Below are 15,847 nucleotides of genomic sequence, written 5' to 3' on the forward strand. Positions count from 1 at the left end.
GGTAGTGGGTATTATTGGGATGCATTCACTTAATGCAATCAGCTGTTTTTGACTGTTAAATGTTTTAACAGTATTTAGTTATTAACTATTTAGATACTTTTTCATAAGATGTTAAAAGTCAAACGTTACACGAGTTAACTTTTCACAAAAGTTAATTCAAATATTATATTACCGAACATTTTTTAAATATAATTTTTAATGATGACTTATATTGATTCCAAGCCAATGTATATGTTAAAATTTGACTTAAAATGTATGCAATTTTTCTTAAATTGCTTTTGTTTTATTCAAAGACATATTTTGAGCTGTTGAATCTTGCTTTACTTTATTCCAAGTAGAAATTCATTTTTATTACATTACTGTGATTAAATTTTTTAATTATATTATATTTCATTTTATATCTTAAGACGTAGATCCACTATATTAAATACAAAAGGTAAAAAATAGGTCTAACATGAATAGAATATGTAAACAAAAATACAAAAGAACTCTGTTAAAAAGGTGTATAAACAAATAAGAAATTTAGATTTGCTTAAAAAAAAAAAAAATACAAACTTGACTGAGTTTAAAATTATAAGATCAAAAAAAAAAAAAAAAAATGGGAAGAAATATCATAGATAAAGGAAGTCAGCCACTCTGGACTAAGGGCCTATGACCAAAGAAATTGAAGAGAAAAAAAAAAAGTATTTTTCTAGCGCATTGGTACTTGAATTCAATTCCAGTATAAAAATTTGAATTCAAGCTCAACTTATTTATAGTTAATATAAAAATATTTTTTATATCCAGGAATTGAATTCCAACTCAACTCGTTTAGCTTATCAAATAAGTTCAAGCAAGTCATTTTTGAAATGAGTTTTTAGTAGTTAGAAGTAAAGTGGCAGAATATTTGTTCCAAGACTAAACTTGCAATGTCAAAAAGTTCAGTCAATAAAATCAAAAATCAAACCGTAAAAATTGGTTCTGTATAATTTAATGCTAGTTTTTCCAGAAGCATTGAAAATGTTTAATACAAACATACATATAATGATGAATAAATAAATGTGGGAATTTTTTTTTTTGACAAAAATAATGTAGGATATTATTAACCTTCAAGCCTTAAAATATCAAAAATACAAACAGGTGGTCGGTCAGACCAAACCACCTTGCCTGTCGAGATGGTAATGGCTCTAGCAAGCATATGAGCAGCACCATTCGCAGACCTACGAACAAAGACTAATCTCACATCCCTCAACTCATCGAGAAGAGATCTACAGTCTGAAATAACTAATCCAAAAGCAGAGCCATCACTATAGTTGGGATCAGTAATAGCCCGTACACAAGTTTGAGCATCTGACTCCACAACCACAGAAGACCACCCCACTTCCTTAACCCAACTCAAAACCTATTTAATAGTCATTGCCTCAATAGTACATGGTTCAAAATTACCAAGGATGGACATTTGCAAAGCTCGGACAAAGGCCCCATTCGAATCTCTAATAACTGCACCTATACCAGCATAATCTCCATTAAACAAAGCACCATCAACATTCAATTTAAGAATTCCTTGACTTGGTTCAGACTAAGAAGCACGCGCTACCATCCTACCCATATCACCATCAACACCATTAGCTTGGATCCAACAACTTAATAAATTATTTGCTTTCCTCACAACCTCAAATGATGACAACCTCTTATCCCTCCATAATAAATCATTTCTTGCCTCCCATATAGCCCACAAAATCATTATCTGCACTTTAAACTCAAACTCACCAAGGACAGTAGTCATGCTCTTAAACCAATCCCAAAAGGACAAAAAATGACCAAATCGAAATCCAATTGAGGAAGACTGCCAACATTCTCTGGCAAAATCACACTGCACAAACACATGAAACACATCTTCCTCACAATACTGACAAAATGCACAAAGACCAACAACATGCAGATTTCATCCCTGCAACACTTTAATACAAGGAACAACATTATTCAACAGCCTCCAAATAAAATTAATACACTTAGGAGGAATATGCAAACCCCAAATTCTCTTCCAAAGACCCACCTGCAACAGCTGCTGTTCTGTTGGCTCAATAAAAGTAAGATGACGATAAGCACTTTTAACTGAATACACACCTTTTTTATCAAACCTCCAAAACCACACATCATCACCACCATGCCTACTCAAAGGAATAGAAATAATTTCAGCAACATCTTGAGGCACAAAATTATTAGAAATAACCTCCATATTACAGCGGTGATTCTCAATAAGATCTGAAACCCACAGTAAACCAGTAGCAATTGGCCTAGGCGTCACAATTTTCATTGAAGATACTGACGGCAACCAAGCATCCTGCCAAATGGAAATAGTAGAACCGGAACCTACCCGCAAACAAGCACCCACACAAACAACTTGCCGGCTTTCCTAAAGACTGCGCCATAAAAAACTAGGTCTGTTACCCAAACTTGACTCAAGAAAATTAGTGAGAGGAAAATACTTAGCTTTCAACAAAGAAGCCACGACAGAAGTCGGATTCATGAAAATCTGCCAAGCTTGCTTTCCTACCATGGCTAAATTAAACTCATATAACTTTCTAAACCCAAGACCACCCAAAAACTTCGGTCAACACATCCTCTCCCAACTAATCCAATTAATTCCCCTCCGTTGCTGCATATCACGTCCCCATCAGAAACTACACATTATGCTCTGAATTTCCTTGCAAAGAGATTTAGGAAGCAGAAACAAATTCATAACATAATTAGGTAAGGCTAGTAGTACAGTCTTCAACAGTATTTCCTTCCCCGCTCGTGATAAACAATGTCGCTTCAGGGAATTTAACTTCTTCCAAACTCGATCCTTGATAAAACCGAAGACCTCTCTCTTATTGAGACCAAGACGAGTTGGTAAGCCCAGATAGTAACCCAAATCTGGTTTTCTTCCACACCCATAACACCACAAACTTGTAATCGAACCAATTCCGAAACATTCTTGGAGAAACATAAAGAAGATTTGGAGAGATTAATAAGCTGACCTGATGCTTGAGCATACCCATTAATAATTCCTCTCACCATAGCTGCTTCAGAAGTATCAGCCTTAAAAATAAGCAAACTGTCGTCAGCAAAAAATAAATGGTCAATAAAAGGAGCCCCACGAACTATAGAACAACCATGCCACAGTCCTGCATTAACAGCAGATTGAATCATGCGGGAGAGACCCTCCGCACAAAGAATAAACAAATAAGGTGAAAGTGGATCCCCCTGACGCACACTACTAGACGGAACAATAGGACCCAAATGGTTACCCTTATGCAAAATCCAATAAGAAACCGTTGAAACACACCCCATTACCAAACTAATCCACTGATGGTTAAACCCCATCTTATCCAAAACGACAGTAATATAACTCCACTCTAACCTATCATAGGCTTTTGAAATATCCATCTTCAATGCCGCATACCCATCCTTACCACTCCTCTTATTAAGAAAAAATGCATCAACTCAAAAGCAATAATGCTATTATCCTGTATAGAACGGTTAGGAATAAAAGCACATTGCGATGGAGAAATAATGTTAGACAAAATCTGCCGAAGCCTATTGGCAATAACTTTGCTCATAATCTTATACACAACATTGCATAAAGCTATTGGCCGTAAGTCACCCATACTTTCAGGAATATCCTTCTTTGGAATAAGCACAAGGAGAGTATTATTTAATTCACTAGGAAAAACACCCTGACTCAAATACTGGATGCAAACCTGTGAAATTGAAGGACCAACAATATCCCAATAATTTTGATAAAACACTGGATTAAAGCCATCCATTCCAGGAGCTTTATCAGGCTTCGTACTAAATACCGCCACTTTAATCTCATCCGCAGTATACGGAGCCATAAGGTCAGCATTCATATCCGGTGTCACACATACAGGAACATGATCCACAACCGGGCCAACATCACCTACATTAGTAGTAAATATATCAAAAAAAATACCCCGTGATTAGCTTATCCAAACCCGAATCATCCTCCACCCAAACACCCTAGCATTCTTTAATTTAGAAAATTGATTCTTTTTAAAACGTATAGATGCAGCCATATGGAAAAAACGGGTATTCTTGTCTCCCTCCTTACGCCAAAACGTCTTAGACCTCTGCTTCCAACGAATTTCACGATCATTCAATAAATCATGAAAATTTTTTTAGCCGCAATAAAACTCTGAATGTCTACAGGAACTCTAGAACCCCGAAGCACATTCATAATCCGTCTACAATCTGCCAACAAATTCCTATCAAAATTACGTTGCTCCACACCCCACCGGTCCAATGCTGAACTACAAAAAGCCAATCTGTCTAACAAGTCCATATCTTGCGAAGCAACCCAACTATCATGAACCAATTGACGACAAGCTGGATTCCTAACCCATGAATTTTCAAACTTAACACGTCTAGCCACTTAACGGGTCATATAAGTTCAAACCTCCAAAAATAATGGGAGATGATCAGATGAAGAGGTATTAAGAACATGAGCACGTGCCAAAGGAAACAAACCAACCCAATTAGCCGAAGCAAGAACGCGATCAAGTTTCCCCCCAATAAGAATATTAGACTCTCGACCATGTTCCCAAGTAAATGGGTAACCACCCATGGGAAAATCAGTAAGACCAGCATCTAAGATAGAATCAAGAAAACCATTAATCAAACTCTGAGGCTGCCGACGCCCCCCTTTCTTTTCATGTTGGTGAAGAATATCATTAAAGTCACCCAAACAAACCCATGGCAGCTCACTACATTCAACCAAATTCCTAAGCAAATTCCATGATTTAGAGTGACGATTACGGTCAGGTTGCCCATAAAAGCCAGTAAGCCTCCACTCACCCACCTGATCAACCACTACCTCAACATCAATGCATCTTAAAGAAATATTAAGCTGTCGAACTGATGAAACAGACTTCCATAAGAGCGCTAAACCTCCACTATAACCCACAGAATCAACCACAATACAATCATCATAACCCAACAAAGTTTTTATTTCATTAATTTTATTAAAAGAACAAAGAGTCTCAATAAGAAAAATAAAAGTATGCCTTTTTTCTAAAACAAGAAATTGAAGACATTGAATATTTCATGGGTTGCCCAGCCCACGACAGTTCCATGAAAGGCAACTCATTTCTTCCGGCAGCCCTGCATTCCGGGGGCGGCCGATATCACATTAGTTGGACCAGTAGGCATACTCATTGAAGAAGCAAAACCTTGAGTCACTCCTTGGAGCTGGTCCTGACCCACACGTTGACATTTAACATCACCAACCTCAAGCTCATCACCCATACCAGGAGTAGAATCCTGACCAAGTCCTTCCAGGGATGAACTATTTGCATTCACAGCAAGTGGATTAGAAAATATTTGTCCCTGATGCACTCCACCAAAACTTGTCTTATTCAAAATAGAGACCCCATGCTGGCCCACCATATCCGCAGCCATCACACCACCAACACCCTCCTTTTTACCAGACCGGACATCAGAATTGTCATCGTTACCACCCAAAGGACGCAACCAGCGGTCACCAACAGGCCTTTGCACCCGACGGTTTGATGCACGCAAGTTCTGAGAAAAACGACGAACAGCTTTACCAGGTTCAAACTCAAGCAATTTAGGGCAAAAACGTTCAGTGTGGCCAAGAAAACCACAGATAAAGCAGAATATTGGAAGTCATTCATAAGAAAAGTAAACCGTAAAAGACTCCCCTGTGGAACGCTTGATGCTAAACTCCTCCCTAAGTGGCCGACGAACATCCCACTTTACTCTCATACGCATATAGGAGTCCCAACTATTCTCAAAGTTCTTCGAATAAGCCTCCATAAACTGGCCAATCCTATCCCCAATATCTTTTAAAACTCGTTCTGACCTAAAACTAGAACGCAACCCCTTCACTTGAACCCAGAGAGGGACAAAGAATAATGGAACATCAAGGGGAGTAGGATAACTCCCAAGCCTTTCCAGAAGCAACAGCTGATTATCAAAAGTCCATGGACACATCGATAGCACACGATGGACGTCAACCTCATGGAAAAACTGGAAAACATAAACCCCTCCATTGATCTCACGAATTTGCATACCCATCAGCGGACGCCAGAACGATGCCATAGTATGTCTCATTGCATGGAAATTAATTGTTTTTTCAGTCAAAAATCGCCCAACAAGACATAGATTAGGGTCCTCACTCTGATCCTGTTCAAGCGGTTCATCATCCCCATAAACTAAGCCATCATCCTCATCACCGTCCACAGAAAGATTGGCCATATCGACCGAAACGCCGTCCTCATCAGCCATCGGAGAAAAATACAGGAAAAAACCAAAAAAACCCTAAAAAAATAGGGACGAAAGACTCCTACAAAGGAGACGAGAGAAAGGCCCACACTTGATTAAAAGTCATGGAATAACTCATTCTGAAAGTAGATTGGATAAACGTTCTGGAGCTGGTTTGGTCGCTAAAACCTGGTTTGATTTTGGTGCGAATCGAACCGGTTGGATGTCTATGTTGTCAATTGTCCACTAAACAGAAGGAAATCTTTTCCCCTGGATTGGTAGATGAGCTTCAATTATGGGCTTCCCTTAAATTAAGGCCCAAGAGATTTTAGGTCCATTTCATTATGAGGCCCAGACCCTTTATCTCTCTCCCTCGAGACGAGAGTCTCGTTTCGGGTAGGGTTTTAGCTGATTTTCCTAAACACTTATTGTCTAGGGTTTTTCACTTCAAAATTGGAACTCTTATCATCAATATCTAATCGCGGAGATAAATTAAATTGAAAAATTGAACTCGAGAACTGAAATAACAATGAAAGTAAAAGTAATATCACGATCAACTGACGAATTCACTCGAGAACGAAGCCAAGATCTTCAGGTTTTTCTTTTTTCTTTCCCTTCTCTTTTCGAAATTCCAGTTTCATTTTAAATTTCGAACAGGAAAAGAAATCCATTTTCCACTCTTTCTATTTAGAAAGCTCCGATTGTTATTAAAATAACGAATTTAATTTCAATATAATTAGAGAGTGTTTCACAATTTCGACCCCAGTCTACGGCCTCAAGAAAAAGCTATCGAATATGTCCGTGCACTTAACGCCACCAAATTGGATAAGGTAATTCGAGAAATATTTAATTGAATTGTTTTTGTTTTTTAATTATTTTTGGCGGGTAAAAAATTATTTTGATTTTTATAGATATTTGCAAGGCCATTTATTGGAGCAATGGATGGTCATATTGATGCTGTTTCGTGTATGGCAAAGAATCCAAATTACTTGAAAGGGATATTTTCTGGTTCTATGGATGGAGGTATTTAGATAATTTTTAGTGGTGCTTTGCTTGATAAGTTGATGCTTTGCGGATTTTGTTTTTTGGTTGTCAGTAGGATGAAAAATTAGTTTCTGAATAATGATTTGAGTATTATATTAATTTTCTATCAGATTTTAGGATTTTTTTTGGTTCCTTATTGTTCTGGAGATAAATTTGGAACTTTTTTATATTCTCCGGCTTAGTTGTTTATTTATTTATTATTTATTCTTGCAGATATTCGCCTTTGGGATATTGCTTCCAGGTAATTTCATGTTGAAGTCAATTGGAAGTTTGTGATTTTATATTGTAACCTTGGTTAGGATTTTTGCATTTTACATATATATGCCTGGATACATACATGTAGAATGCAGCACAAATAGTAGAAAGAAGAGGTATGAATTTGTTTCCTTACTAGCTAGTACCTTTGTTAGTTTAAGCTTCTATTACTTTCACTAGCTTGAATTCCTTGTTAAATTTATAATTCGTTTATAAATTCTATCAATTTTAATAAATTTGGCTTAAGGATAGCCGATTCCTTAGAATTAAAATTGTAGAATTCTAAATAAATTTTCATTTATTCCTAATATGATAATGTGGATTTGTATATACAATCAATAAATTTTATGGAATTCATTTATATACCAAACAAGGTGCTGTCTTCATGGATATAAAGGTGGACCAGGTTAGAGAATTAGATGTGTCTGTTGTACTAAAATTTCTGTTTATAGCTGTCTTCATGGATTTTCTTTCCAATGAGATGTGTTTTTTCATTTTGATGTTGAGCATGGAGGATTGACAAATATGTTCATGAATATATGGATCAACAGGCGAACTGTCTGTCAGTTTCCTGGTCATCAAGGTGCTGTGCGAGGTTTGACAGCCTCTACAGATGGGCGGACGCTAATATCCTGTGGAACCGATTGCACGTAAGACATAGTTTGTACCAATAAGATCGAACTCGAGTTTTCAAAACTGAAATCAATAAAGGAAAAAATGAGATGTTTTAAACTGAATGTCTGTTGTACCTTTTATCTATCTTTTGCATACAAGAAAGCCAGTTTATGTAAGTTGCCCGTAATGTTATTTATTCAGTGTGAGGCTTTGGAATGTCCCAGTGGCTTCCATTATGGAATCAGACAGCACCTCTAACAGTTCAGCCGAGGTATCGCCTTTTCTTCATGAAATCATATGTTTCTGTTTAAATTTCTTTCTTTTCTCTTTCTATCTATTCAACAAGTCGCTGCTCCTATTTTCAGCCAAAGGCAGTCTATGTTGGGAAGAATGCATTTTGGTGAGGGTACTAATTATTTATTAGGAAATACATTTTCGATTCTTGTACTGCGTATATGCATTGTAAGTATTCTTCCTTACATTCTGAATTGTACACTGTTGTTTTCAGGGGTGTTGATCACCAATGGGATGGTGAGCTCTTTGCCACAGCTGGTGCTCAAGTAGATATTTGGAATCACAATAGGTTTAAATCTAAACTAGTTTATTGTTCCATTAAGTGCAAAGTTATATCAATTATGTTTACAGTGCCACTCCTGTAAATTAGGTCTCAGCCAGTGAATAGTTTTGAGTGGGGAACGGACACAGTTATATCTGTTCGATTTAATCCTGGGGAACCGAACCTTTTGGCAACGACTGCAAGGTATTCCTGGATAAATAACTATAGTTCAATCATCATGTGCTTAATCATATACACGTGATATAGCTTTCATTTTCATTCTTTACTTGTTATTTATACTTTAGTATCATGAATTTGAATCCATATTCCACCTAAGAATATTTAGAACAACCAAAGTAAGTTAAAGACAGAAGATGATTGCCAAGAGACATCAAGCATGTTTGTCATTAAAGAGGACTTTTTAATGATGTTCAACAAGTGGATAAGGGCATACTACATTGAAGTATAGTAGTTTCCTCTAGTGATAAATGGGAACCAGAGGCTTAAATTTATTTTAAATTACTAAGGTTTTCCTTTTGTCTTTCCTGATATTGTGTGATTTGAAAGACTAGTGAATGTTTTATATTCCATCTTTTGTCCTTCAATTTCAGGAGAAAAGAATAAACAGCTAGGCGTGGTTTATTTTCATAATTGCTTATAGGTTCAACAGTTCTCCATGATTCTATCTGCAATACAAATTAGCTCTATTTAGATGCTTTACGACTATGAATGCTGCAATACATTAACAGCTTGGCCTTCTTGTTTGAGCCAATGAATATTGCTTGCTTAATGAGATTTGTGTGGTCACAATTGACTGACATCTTCATACATATGGATGTAATACTATGTACGGACAGATGTCATTACAACCATAAATTAAATGTGTATATGCTGCATATGCTACCTGCAAATTTCCCCTCTGAATATTTATTTATTGGCATTATAGGTGTCAGGCCCTTCCATGGATGGGTGCACATTGCATGTTGTTTTATTTGTGAATGCTGCATTTGTTATGAATAATAAATATGTTGCATACACTTACACATATTGATACACATGAGAGAAGAGAGAGTACTCATGTGAAAGCTTCTTTTCCCCCTTTTGCAGTGACCGTAGCATAACATTGTATGATTTGCGTGTATCAACTCCTGCAAGGAAACTTATCATGCTGGTAATTTTGGCCTTCCATTTGCATGAAAGTATAGTACTTGTTGTATTCTTAAGTTTCCTGTGTATATTTGTCACTTCTCTCATATTTGCAGTTTTTTTTTTCTTGCAGACAAAAACCAATTCCATTGCATGGAACCCAATGGAGCCAATGAACTTCACAGCTGTGAGCAAATTAAATTGAGGCTTACCTTGGATATAAATATATTCTAGAGCAAGAAGTAGAACATAAAGAAAGCTTTCATTTTTGCTTGCCTGATGCTTCGTAATATAACATGGAAGTAGTACTTCTGTAGAAAGCTTTTGAAAAGAGTACTAATGATGCATTCAATAACGATGCAGGCAAATGAAGATTGTAATTGCTATAGTTATGATGCTAGAAAATTGGATGAAGCTAAGTGTGTGCACAAAGATCATGTTTCTGCGGTGTAAGAAGATTGATGTCAAATGGTTCACCTTGTTGTACCTAATATTATTACCATGAAACTTCTACTAACACATTATCCTTTTCAGGATGGATATTGACTACTCTCCTACTGGCCGAGAATTTGTAACAGGATCTTATGATAGAACTGTGAGTTCTATCTTGCAATTGCTTGTTTACCTTTTTCCTTAGTAACTTTTTTCTATTTTTCTAATAACTGCACATCTTCTTCAGGTTAGGATCTTCCAGTACAATGGCGGTCATAGCAGGGAAATTTATCATACAAAAAGAATGCAAAGGTTTGATCAGTTTGGTTCATAGCAATTCAGTTTTGTTGATTGATTTTGTGATTTATTTAATATTAATGACAAACCTCTCTGTTGAATCTAAGTTGTATATGAACGTTTTAACTTCAAAATGAAGTTTTTGTATCCTAGATCCTGTGCCTTTTAAAGGTTTGTAGATGAAATGCAATTTTAGCATGTTTGCTTTCTGACCGTTTCCTTCTCATTTCTATGTAGGGTATTCTGTGTCAAGTTCACCTGTGATGCTAGTTATATTATTTCAGGGAGTGATGACACCAACCTGAGGCTATGGAAAACGAAAGCATCAGAGCAATTGGGAGTAGTAAGATTTTTTTTCTATCCACTCATTTCATCAGCAATCCTTGGCAAGCACCTTGTGCTATTACTCCTAAAAAAGTTGCAGATTTCACCGTCTGTTATCCATTGATTGAGACTCAAATGTACTAGTTCATATATATATATTTAAATTTCTTGGTTTATCAGGTTATTAGTATTGATTATTATTTGCACCATATAAGATGCATGGTGGATTGAACCTTTTTGAGGTCTAATAGTACTTCATTTTGTAACACAGTGATTAATATTTGTTTCACTGCCTCACTGGCTGATCCTTACATGAGTTGTTATCCATTTTTCTCCAAATGTAAATCCCAATATATCCTTTTTTCGTTACAGCTATTGCCAAGGGAAAAAAGAAAGCATGAATATCATGAAGCTCTCAAGAAACGCTATAAGCATCTTCCAGAGGTCAAACGTATTATCAGGTGAAAATTTTAACCTTTTAATTGGGAGTCACTTTCTTGAATGGCAGATAAGTATCGATTGGATTGGTTATTAGGGCTGTGAGAAAACTATATAGGATACCAGTAGTGGATGGTCAATCAGCGCCTTTACTTACTTTTCCTTAATGATTGATTGCAGGCATAGACACTTACCAAAACCCATATTCAAAGCTGCTGCCCTCAGACGCACAATGACTGAGGCTTCACGGAGGAAAGAAGAAAGAAGGAAGGCTCATAGTGCTCCTGGAAGTATTGTCACTAAACCATTGCGCAAGAAGAGAATCATCAAAGAAGTTGAGTGAGTTAAGCATGTTATCGGATGCATTTTTACGGGCTGTGCATTTTAGAATATTTGACCTTGTGTCGTTAAGTTTACTAGTCTTTAAGAGGCAGTGTCCTGGCATCAAGGTCTCTAGGTCATTCCACCACAATGTAGTCCAACATGAGTGAATCAGGAGATCTCTGGAGGATCAGGGTTATAAGTTAATCATTTTGTTACAGTTTTTGATAGGCCAAAACTTTCTGATGCATTGTAATTCAAATGTTAATTATAATCAATTTTGAATTTTTTTTACCCGATTTGAAACAGTGCAAGTCCTTGTTTTGTTTTAAAAAGTACAAAGAAAGCCAATTTGATTCATGTAAATTTTAAGGCTTGTCCAATCAAGCGTCAAAAGTATATTTTGAATGAAATCAGGACAACTTCTAGTTTGCAATTTGGCAAGGAGAAATCACATTTCTGGCAAAATCCATTGATAGTTGCGTCAAGCTGTCTAAACATTGGGGAAGCAGGTGGACGAGACGGCTAATTAAGAAAAAGCATTCAAGGCAACCAAAGAAATGCAGAAACAACTATGAATGTTAACTGGGTGTATCATGATTTTGGAAATCTACACTTCATACAACATCATCCAAGTCCAAACCCAGATGTGAAATATCTTCACCATAATTAGGCTTAGTACAAGAATTCTATTAAACAACTTCCTAATTCAAAATATTGAATGGGAATCTGCTAAGATCTTCGTTTTCGATCATCTTCTTCTTCATCATCAGAGTCGCCACTTTCACGAAAACGTGGATTCTTCTCCTGTTACATCAAACAAAGTTTGGATTAGCCGACCTACTGGAAATATGCTTAAGGATGTGCGAAAGCAGAAAGCATGTTTTTGGTTTCTCTGCAACAATTGATGCAAGTTTTATAATTGCATTCAGCTGAAAAGCAGGTAGTAACGGAGGCCCTCCAAAACAGAGATCCCCTCTTAAGACTAGCATAATGTGATTAAAATTAAAAAATGATTGCAGGTGACAAAGACAATTAAGCATTAGAAAATTACTGGTCGGGAATCAGGATCAGAGTTTCTCCTTGATTCATGATCTGAAGCTCTCCTTGAAGACTCGTGTGGACGACGGTCATCGTCTCGGTGCCGCTTCCGGTGAAGATCTGCTTTCCATAAAGGCTCAGATCAAATAAGATTTTATGAACATGCCAAAACAGATTGATTATAGGCATGGCAATAAAAAAGACTAGGACTATTAATACAAAAAGGGCACAAGGAAAGATACTCAAAAGGAAATTTGAAAGTACAAAAAAGAGAAAATACCTCTGCCATGCCGGTTATAACCACCATGACCATGGTTTCCACCATGCCTGCCATCTGCAGAAAAAACAAGTCTTAGAATATGTATAGGAAAACTTTTAAGTATAATATACCATCAGTTTAAGCAAATGAAAAGGCAAACTATAAGGCAGAATACAAGAAGAAGAAAAATGCTTGAAAATTAAAGAAAAGATACCCCAGTAACCCCGGTAATGATTTGGTAAGCGTTAACCTAACAGTACTCACAAAGCATTCCAAGCTGCCTCAGTAAGACAGTTCAAAGAAAACTTTTGGATGTAATGCATTGGTATGACTAGATAATATTTCATAAATTTTATGATAAAATTGTGAATATCAACAAGCAGCATAGTATTTCCAACAAATAATTATTCACAGAATCTAGAAAGAGTAGAGTTTCCAACTTCAGATGGTTGCTTCAACACATTTAGTAAGACACTCAGGACAAGGGAACAAAATTAGAATCTGATCCGAGAATGTAATTTAGAAACTGAAAAGGCAGTCTACTATTCCCTTTATACCATTCTGTATTTATAGTGTACAGCATAGAGCCTATACATTTCAACTACTAATACTCAAAAGATAATTTATAAGTTAACAAAAGTCTGCCCATATAAGCAGACCTCTCTCTTCCATGTCAAACCAAGCAGCACAATCATTTTGCAATTCACATGATTACAAGCAATCCTGTTAAACAACTCTTAGATTCTATCATCTTAACTCCAAGCTGCACCATTGTTAGCAAAAGAAATTCTAACGAAGTCCTGTCTTCTTCAAAAAGCTGCCATTCACGTATAAATTCAACTTGTACAACATCATACTATTTTCAACAACCATCAAGTCCAGTATTTCTGAAAAATTCTTAGTAGCCTGCATAGGAATGAAATCGCAGTTGGGGTAAGCCATCAATTTAGGACCCAATACACGTTTCATCAACCTAAAAAGTCAGAATCCTTGGTTTGGCCCAGTAACATTGTGTGGTAATCATGAATTAACCTGCATAAATTACATTAGAATGCATCGTTGCAGTTTCATCATATTTCATTGTAAATAATGTTCATAATTAGAGGCTTCGAGTTCACAGCTTCGAAGTTTGGAATTATGCTTTAATTCTAGGCCTGGTATTAGCCAGGCTCAGCCATCGTATTAAGGGTTTATCCAAAGAAATCTCAAAGAATATGATTAAAGTTGCATTTTTAAAAAGAAAGACAATCAAGACCAAGTTCTCAAAACTTACAATGAGGTGCCATCACTGGAGGGAAAGTGCCCAATGAACCAGCGCCATAATCCACAAGCTGCCTTTGTTCCAATTCTCGCTGAACCAATTTTCCATAACCACCTCTGCGTATAACATGTTAAGGAGACAGAAAGTAGCACATGATATAATTTTTGTATTGCAAGATCTGAAGATCCTATGTGCCCAAATGAGCAGAAATGACTGCAGATTCTAAATACTCAAAGTGGCTTTTCTTAATCAGTAACTCCTCACTGGCAAGAGTTAAAGCGCATTCACTCAAGCAAAACTAATTTGAATTTTGTATCATTTAGAAAGAATTACATGGTCCAATCACAGGATAGAAGCCATGTATAAGATGACTGGAATCAGAACTATATGAAGAAAGTAATAGTGATAAGCTGACTGCCTGTATAACTATCAGTACTTGAGCCAGAAAGATTTCCAGTTTGATTTCAACACCAGGATAACCTTGTTAAATTGCTGAAACAAATAGGCTCTAAAAACATCAATTCTCATAGAAAATAAGCATTGCTACAATGTTAACTGGATTATACTGAGAAAAAAAAGCACAAAAAGCATTAAAAAGTTATGCAATAAAAGGATATCAGGATCATAATCTGTACGATATTCATCTCTAACCTGCAAAATTAAGGGGAAATAATAAAAAAAAGAAACCACATAAAAGGGTCAAATGCAACAATAGATAACTGGAACAGCAAGCTCACCTGTCCACCACTTCGACCACGGCCCCATTGCCTTCCTTCCTGGAATCCCCAATCAAAATCCACACGAATTGGACGATCATCAAGAATTGTTCCACTGATATATTTTACTGCATCTTCAGTATCTTCTCTAGAGTAGAACCTAAAAGACACATACATGAAGCATTCAATGCCAAGCCTACTTCATAAATACTACAATTTGAACAAATTTCTGAAATTCAAACATTCAACTTACAAGACAAAACAAAACCCACAAGGAGTTTTCGTGTTCTTATCTAATCCCATAATAATCTTCTTAATTTCTCCAGCTCGAGAGAAAAGTTCATAAACTTGTTCTTCGGTAGTATAGAAAGACATGTTCCCTATATAAACAGTTGTCGAGGTCGCAAGGGCATACTCAAATTCCTCCTGCGATCCAGGAAACTTTCTATCCCGATATGCAGAAAGCTTGGATGGGTCCTGCCATTTAAGGGAAAAAAAAAAGATATAAATTGCTAATAAAAGTCAAAATTTTAAGGAAAAAAAAAACAAAATTGACATGGAAAATCATAGCTTCGAATTAACAGTTACCTTGAAGAGAGAAGCCATTACAGTACGCAGTAAGAGGACAGAAAAGCCACTGGTTTAATAAAGATGAAGACTTTACGAATGGAGGAAAATTCCCTCTGAGATTCTGATAGTCATAAATGCACTAATTGATGCAGAAAAAAATTAAAGTTTTTAGCTATAAACCCTAGAAAGAGAGGATGCCACCAGGAGAAACAAAACCGGAGTCTGTTGTATTGGGGACTAATTGGGAATTAACAAAATCATTTTAAAAAATAATTGTATAAAAAAAAAGCCTTTTCGTTTAAATA

The 15,847-nt window shown here is 36.3% G+C and overlaps 3 protein-coding genes and 1 pseudogene across 3 annotated transcripts; 1 reads left to right on the top strand and 3 right to left on the bottom strand.

Annotated features, from left to right (window-relative positions):
• Nucleotides 1-1,081: 1,081 nt before the first annotated feature.
• On the bottom strand, nucleotides 1,082-4,327 carry LOC149497951 (uncharacterized; annotated as a pseudogene).
• A 108-nt stretch (nucleotides 4,328-4,435) lies between these two features.
• LOC149497952 (uncharacterized) lies at nucleotides 4,436-6,291 on the bottom strand. Its single transcript, XM_089719314.1, has 3 exons — nucleotides 5,692-6,291; nucleotides 5,196-5,565; nucleotides 4,436-5,055 (listed from the first exon to the last, which is right to left on the bottom strand). The coding sequence occupies exons 1-3, from the start codon at nucleotides 6,289-6,291 to the stop codon at nucleotides 4,436-4,438; spliced, it is 1,590 nt and encodes a 529-aa protein (XP_089575440.1).
• A 353-nt stretch (nucleotides 6,292-6,644) lies between these two features.
• On the top strand, nucleotides 6,645-11,994 carry LOC105646894 (WD repeat and SOF domain-containing protein 1). Its single transcript, XM_012232832.4, has 17 exons — nucleotides 6,645-6,862; nucleotides 7,008-7,097; nucleotides 7,179-7,290; nucleotides 7,525-7,552; nucleotides 8,118-8,216; nucleotides 8,383-8,452; nucleotides 8,547-8,581; nucleotides 8,690-8,764; nucleotides 8,846-8,941; nucleotides 9,845-9,908; nucleotides 10,017-10,070; nucleotides 10,247-10,332; nucleotides 10,418-10,478; nucleotides 10,563-10,627; nucleotides 10,850-10,955; nucleotides 11,309-11,397; nucleotides 11,555-11,994. Exons 1-17 carry the CDS (start codon nucleotides 6,797-6,799, stop codon nucleotides 11,715-11,717), a joined length of 1,359 nt encoding a protein of 452 aa, XP_012088222.1. The 5' UTR covers nucleotides 6,645-6,796; the 3' UTR covers nucleotides 11,718-11,994.
• A 262-nt stretch (nucleotides 11,995-12,256) lies between these two features.
• On the bottom strand, nucleotides 12,257-15,777 carry CBP20 (CAP-binding protein 20). Its single transcript, XM_012232833.4, has 8 exons — nucleotides 15,561-15,777; nucleotides 15,226-15,449; nucleotides 14,994-15,132; nucleotides 14,874-14,907; nucleotides 14,269-14,376; nucleotides 13,017-13,070; nucleotides 12,750-12,856; nucleotides 12,257-12,502 (listed from the first exon to the last, which is right to left on the bottom strand). Exons 1-8 carry the CDS (start codon nucleotides 15,576-15,578, stop codon nucleotides 12,428-12,430), a joined length of 759 nt encoding a protein of 252 aa, XP_012088223.1. The 5' UTR covers nucleotides 15,579-15,777; the 3' UTR covers nucleotides 12,257-12,427.
• Between the last annotated feature and the right edge of the window lie 70 nt (nucleotides 15,778-15,847).

This window comes from Jatropha curcas, chromosome 3, assembly GCF_041381405.1.
Source record: "Jatropha curcas cultivar XTBG-Jc1 chromosome 3, XTBG_Jcur_1.0, whole genome shotgun sequence".
Classification (NCBI taxonomy): Eukaryota; Viridiplantae; Streptophyta; class Magnoliopsida; order Malpighiales; family Euphorbiaceae; genus Jatropha; species Jatropha curcas.

Excerpts from the sequence above, each read along its gene's own strand:
- LOC149497952 (XM_089719314.1), bottom strand. The coding sequence starts at position 6,291 with ATGGCTGATGAGGACGGCGTTTCGGTCGATATGGCCAATCTTTCTGTG. Across the intron at positions 5,566-5,691 it reads CCACAGGGGAGTCTTTTACG|AACTTGCGTGCATCAAACCG; the intron begins GTTTACTTTTCT and ends CGTTTTTCTCAG. Across the intron at positions 5,056-5,195 it reads AGGTTTTGCTTCTTCAATGA|AAAAAAGGCATACTTTTATT; the intron begins GTATGCCTACTG and ends TTCTTGTTTTAG.
- LOC105646894 (XM_012232832.4), top strand. The coding sequence starts at position 6,797 with ATGAAAGTAAAAGTAATATCACGATCAACTGACGAATTCACTCGAGAA. Across the intron at positions 6,863-7,007 it reads AACGAAGCCAAGATCTTCAG|AGAGTGTTTCACAATTTCGA; the intron begins GTTTTTCTTTTT and ends CAATATAATTAG. Across the intron at positions 10,071-10,246 it reads AGCCAATGAACTTCACAGCT|GCAAATGAAGATTGTAATTG; the intron begins GTGAGCAAATTA and ends ATAACGATGCAG.
- CBP20 (XM_012232833.4), bottom strand. Across the intron at positions 12,857-13,016 it reads TTATAACCGGCATGGCAGAG|ATCTTCACCGGAAGCGGCAC; the intron begins GTATTTTCTCTT and ends TATGGAAAGCAG. Across the intron at positions 12,503-12,749 it reads CTGATCCTGATTCCCGACCA|GAGAAGAATCCACGTTTTCG; the intron begins GTAATTTTCTAA and ends TTGATGTAACAG.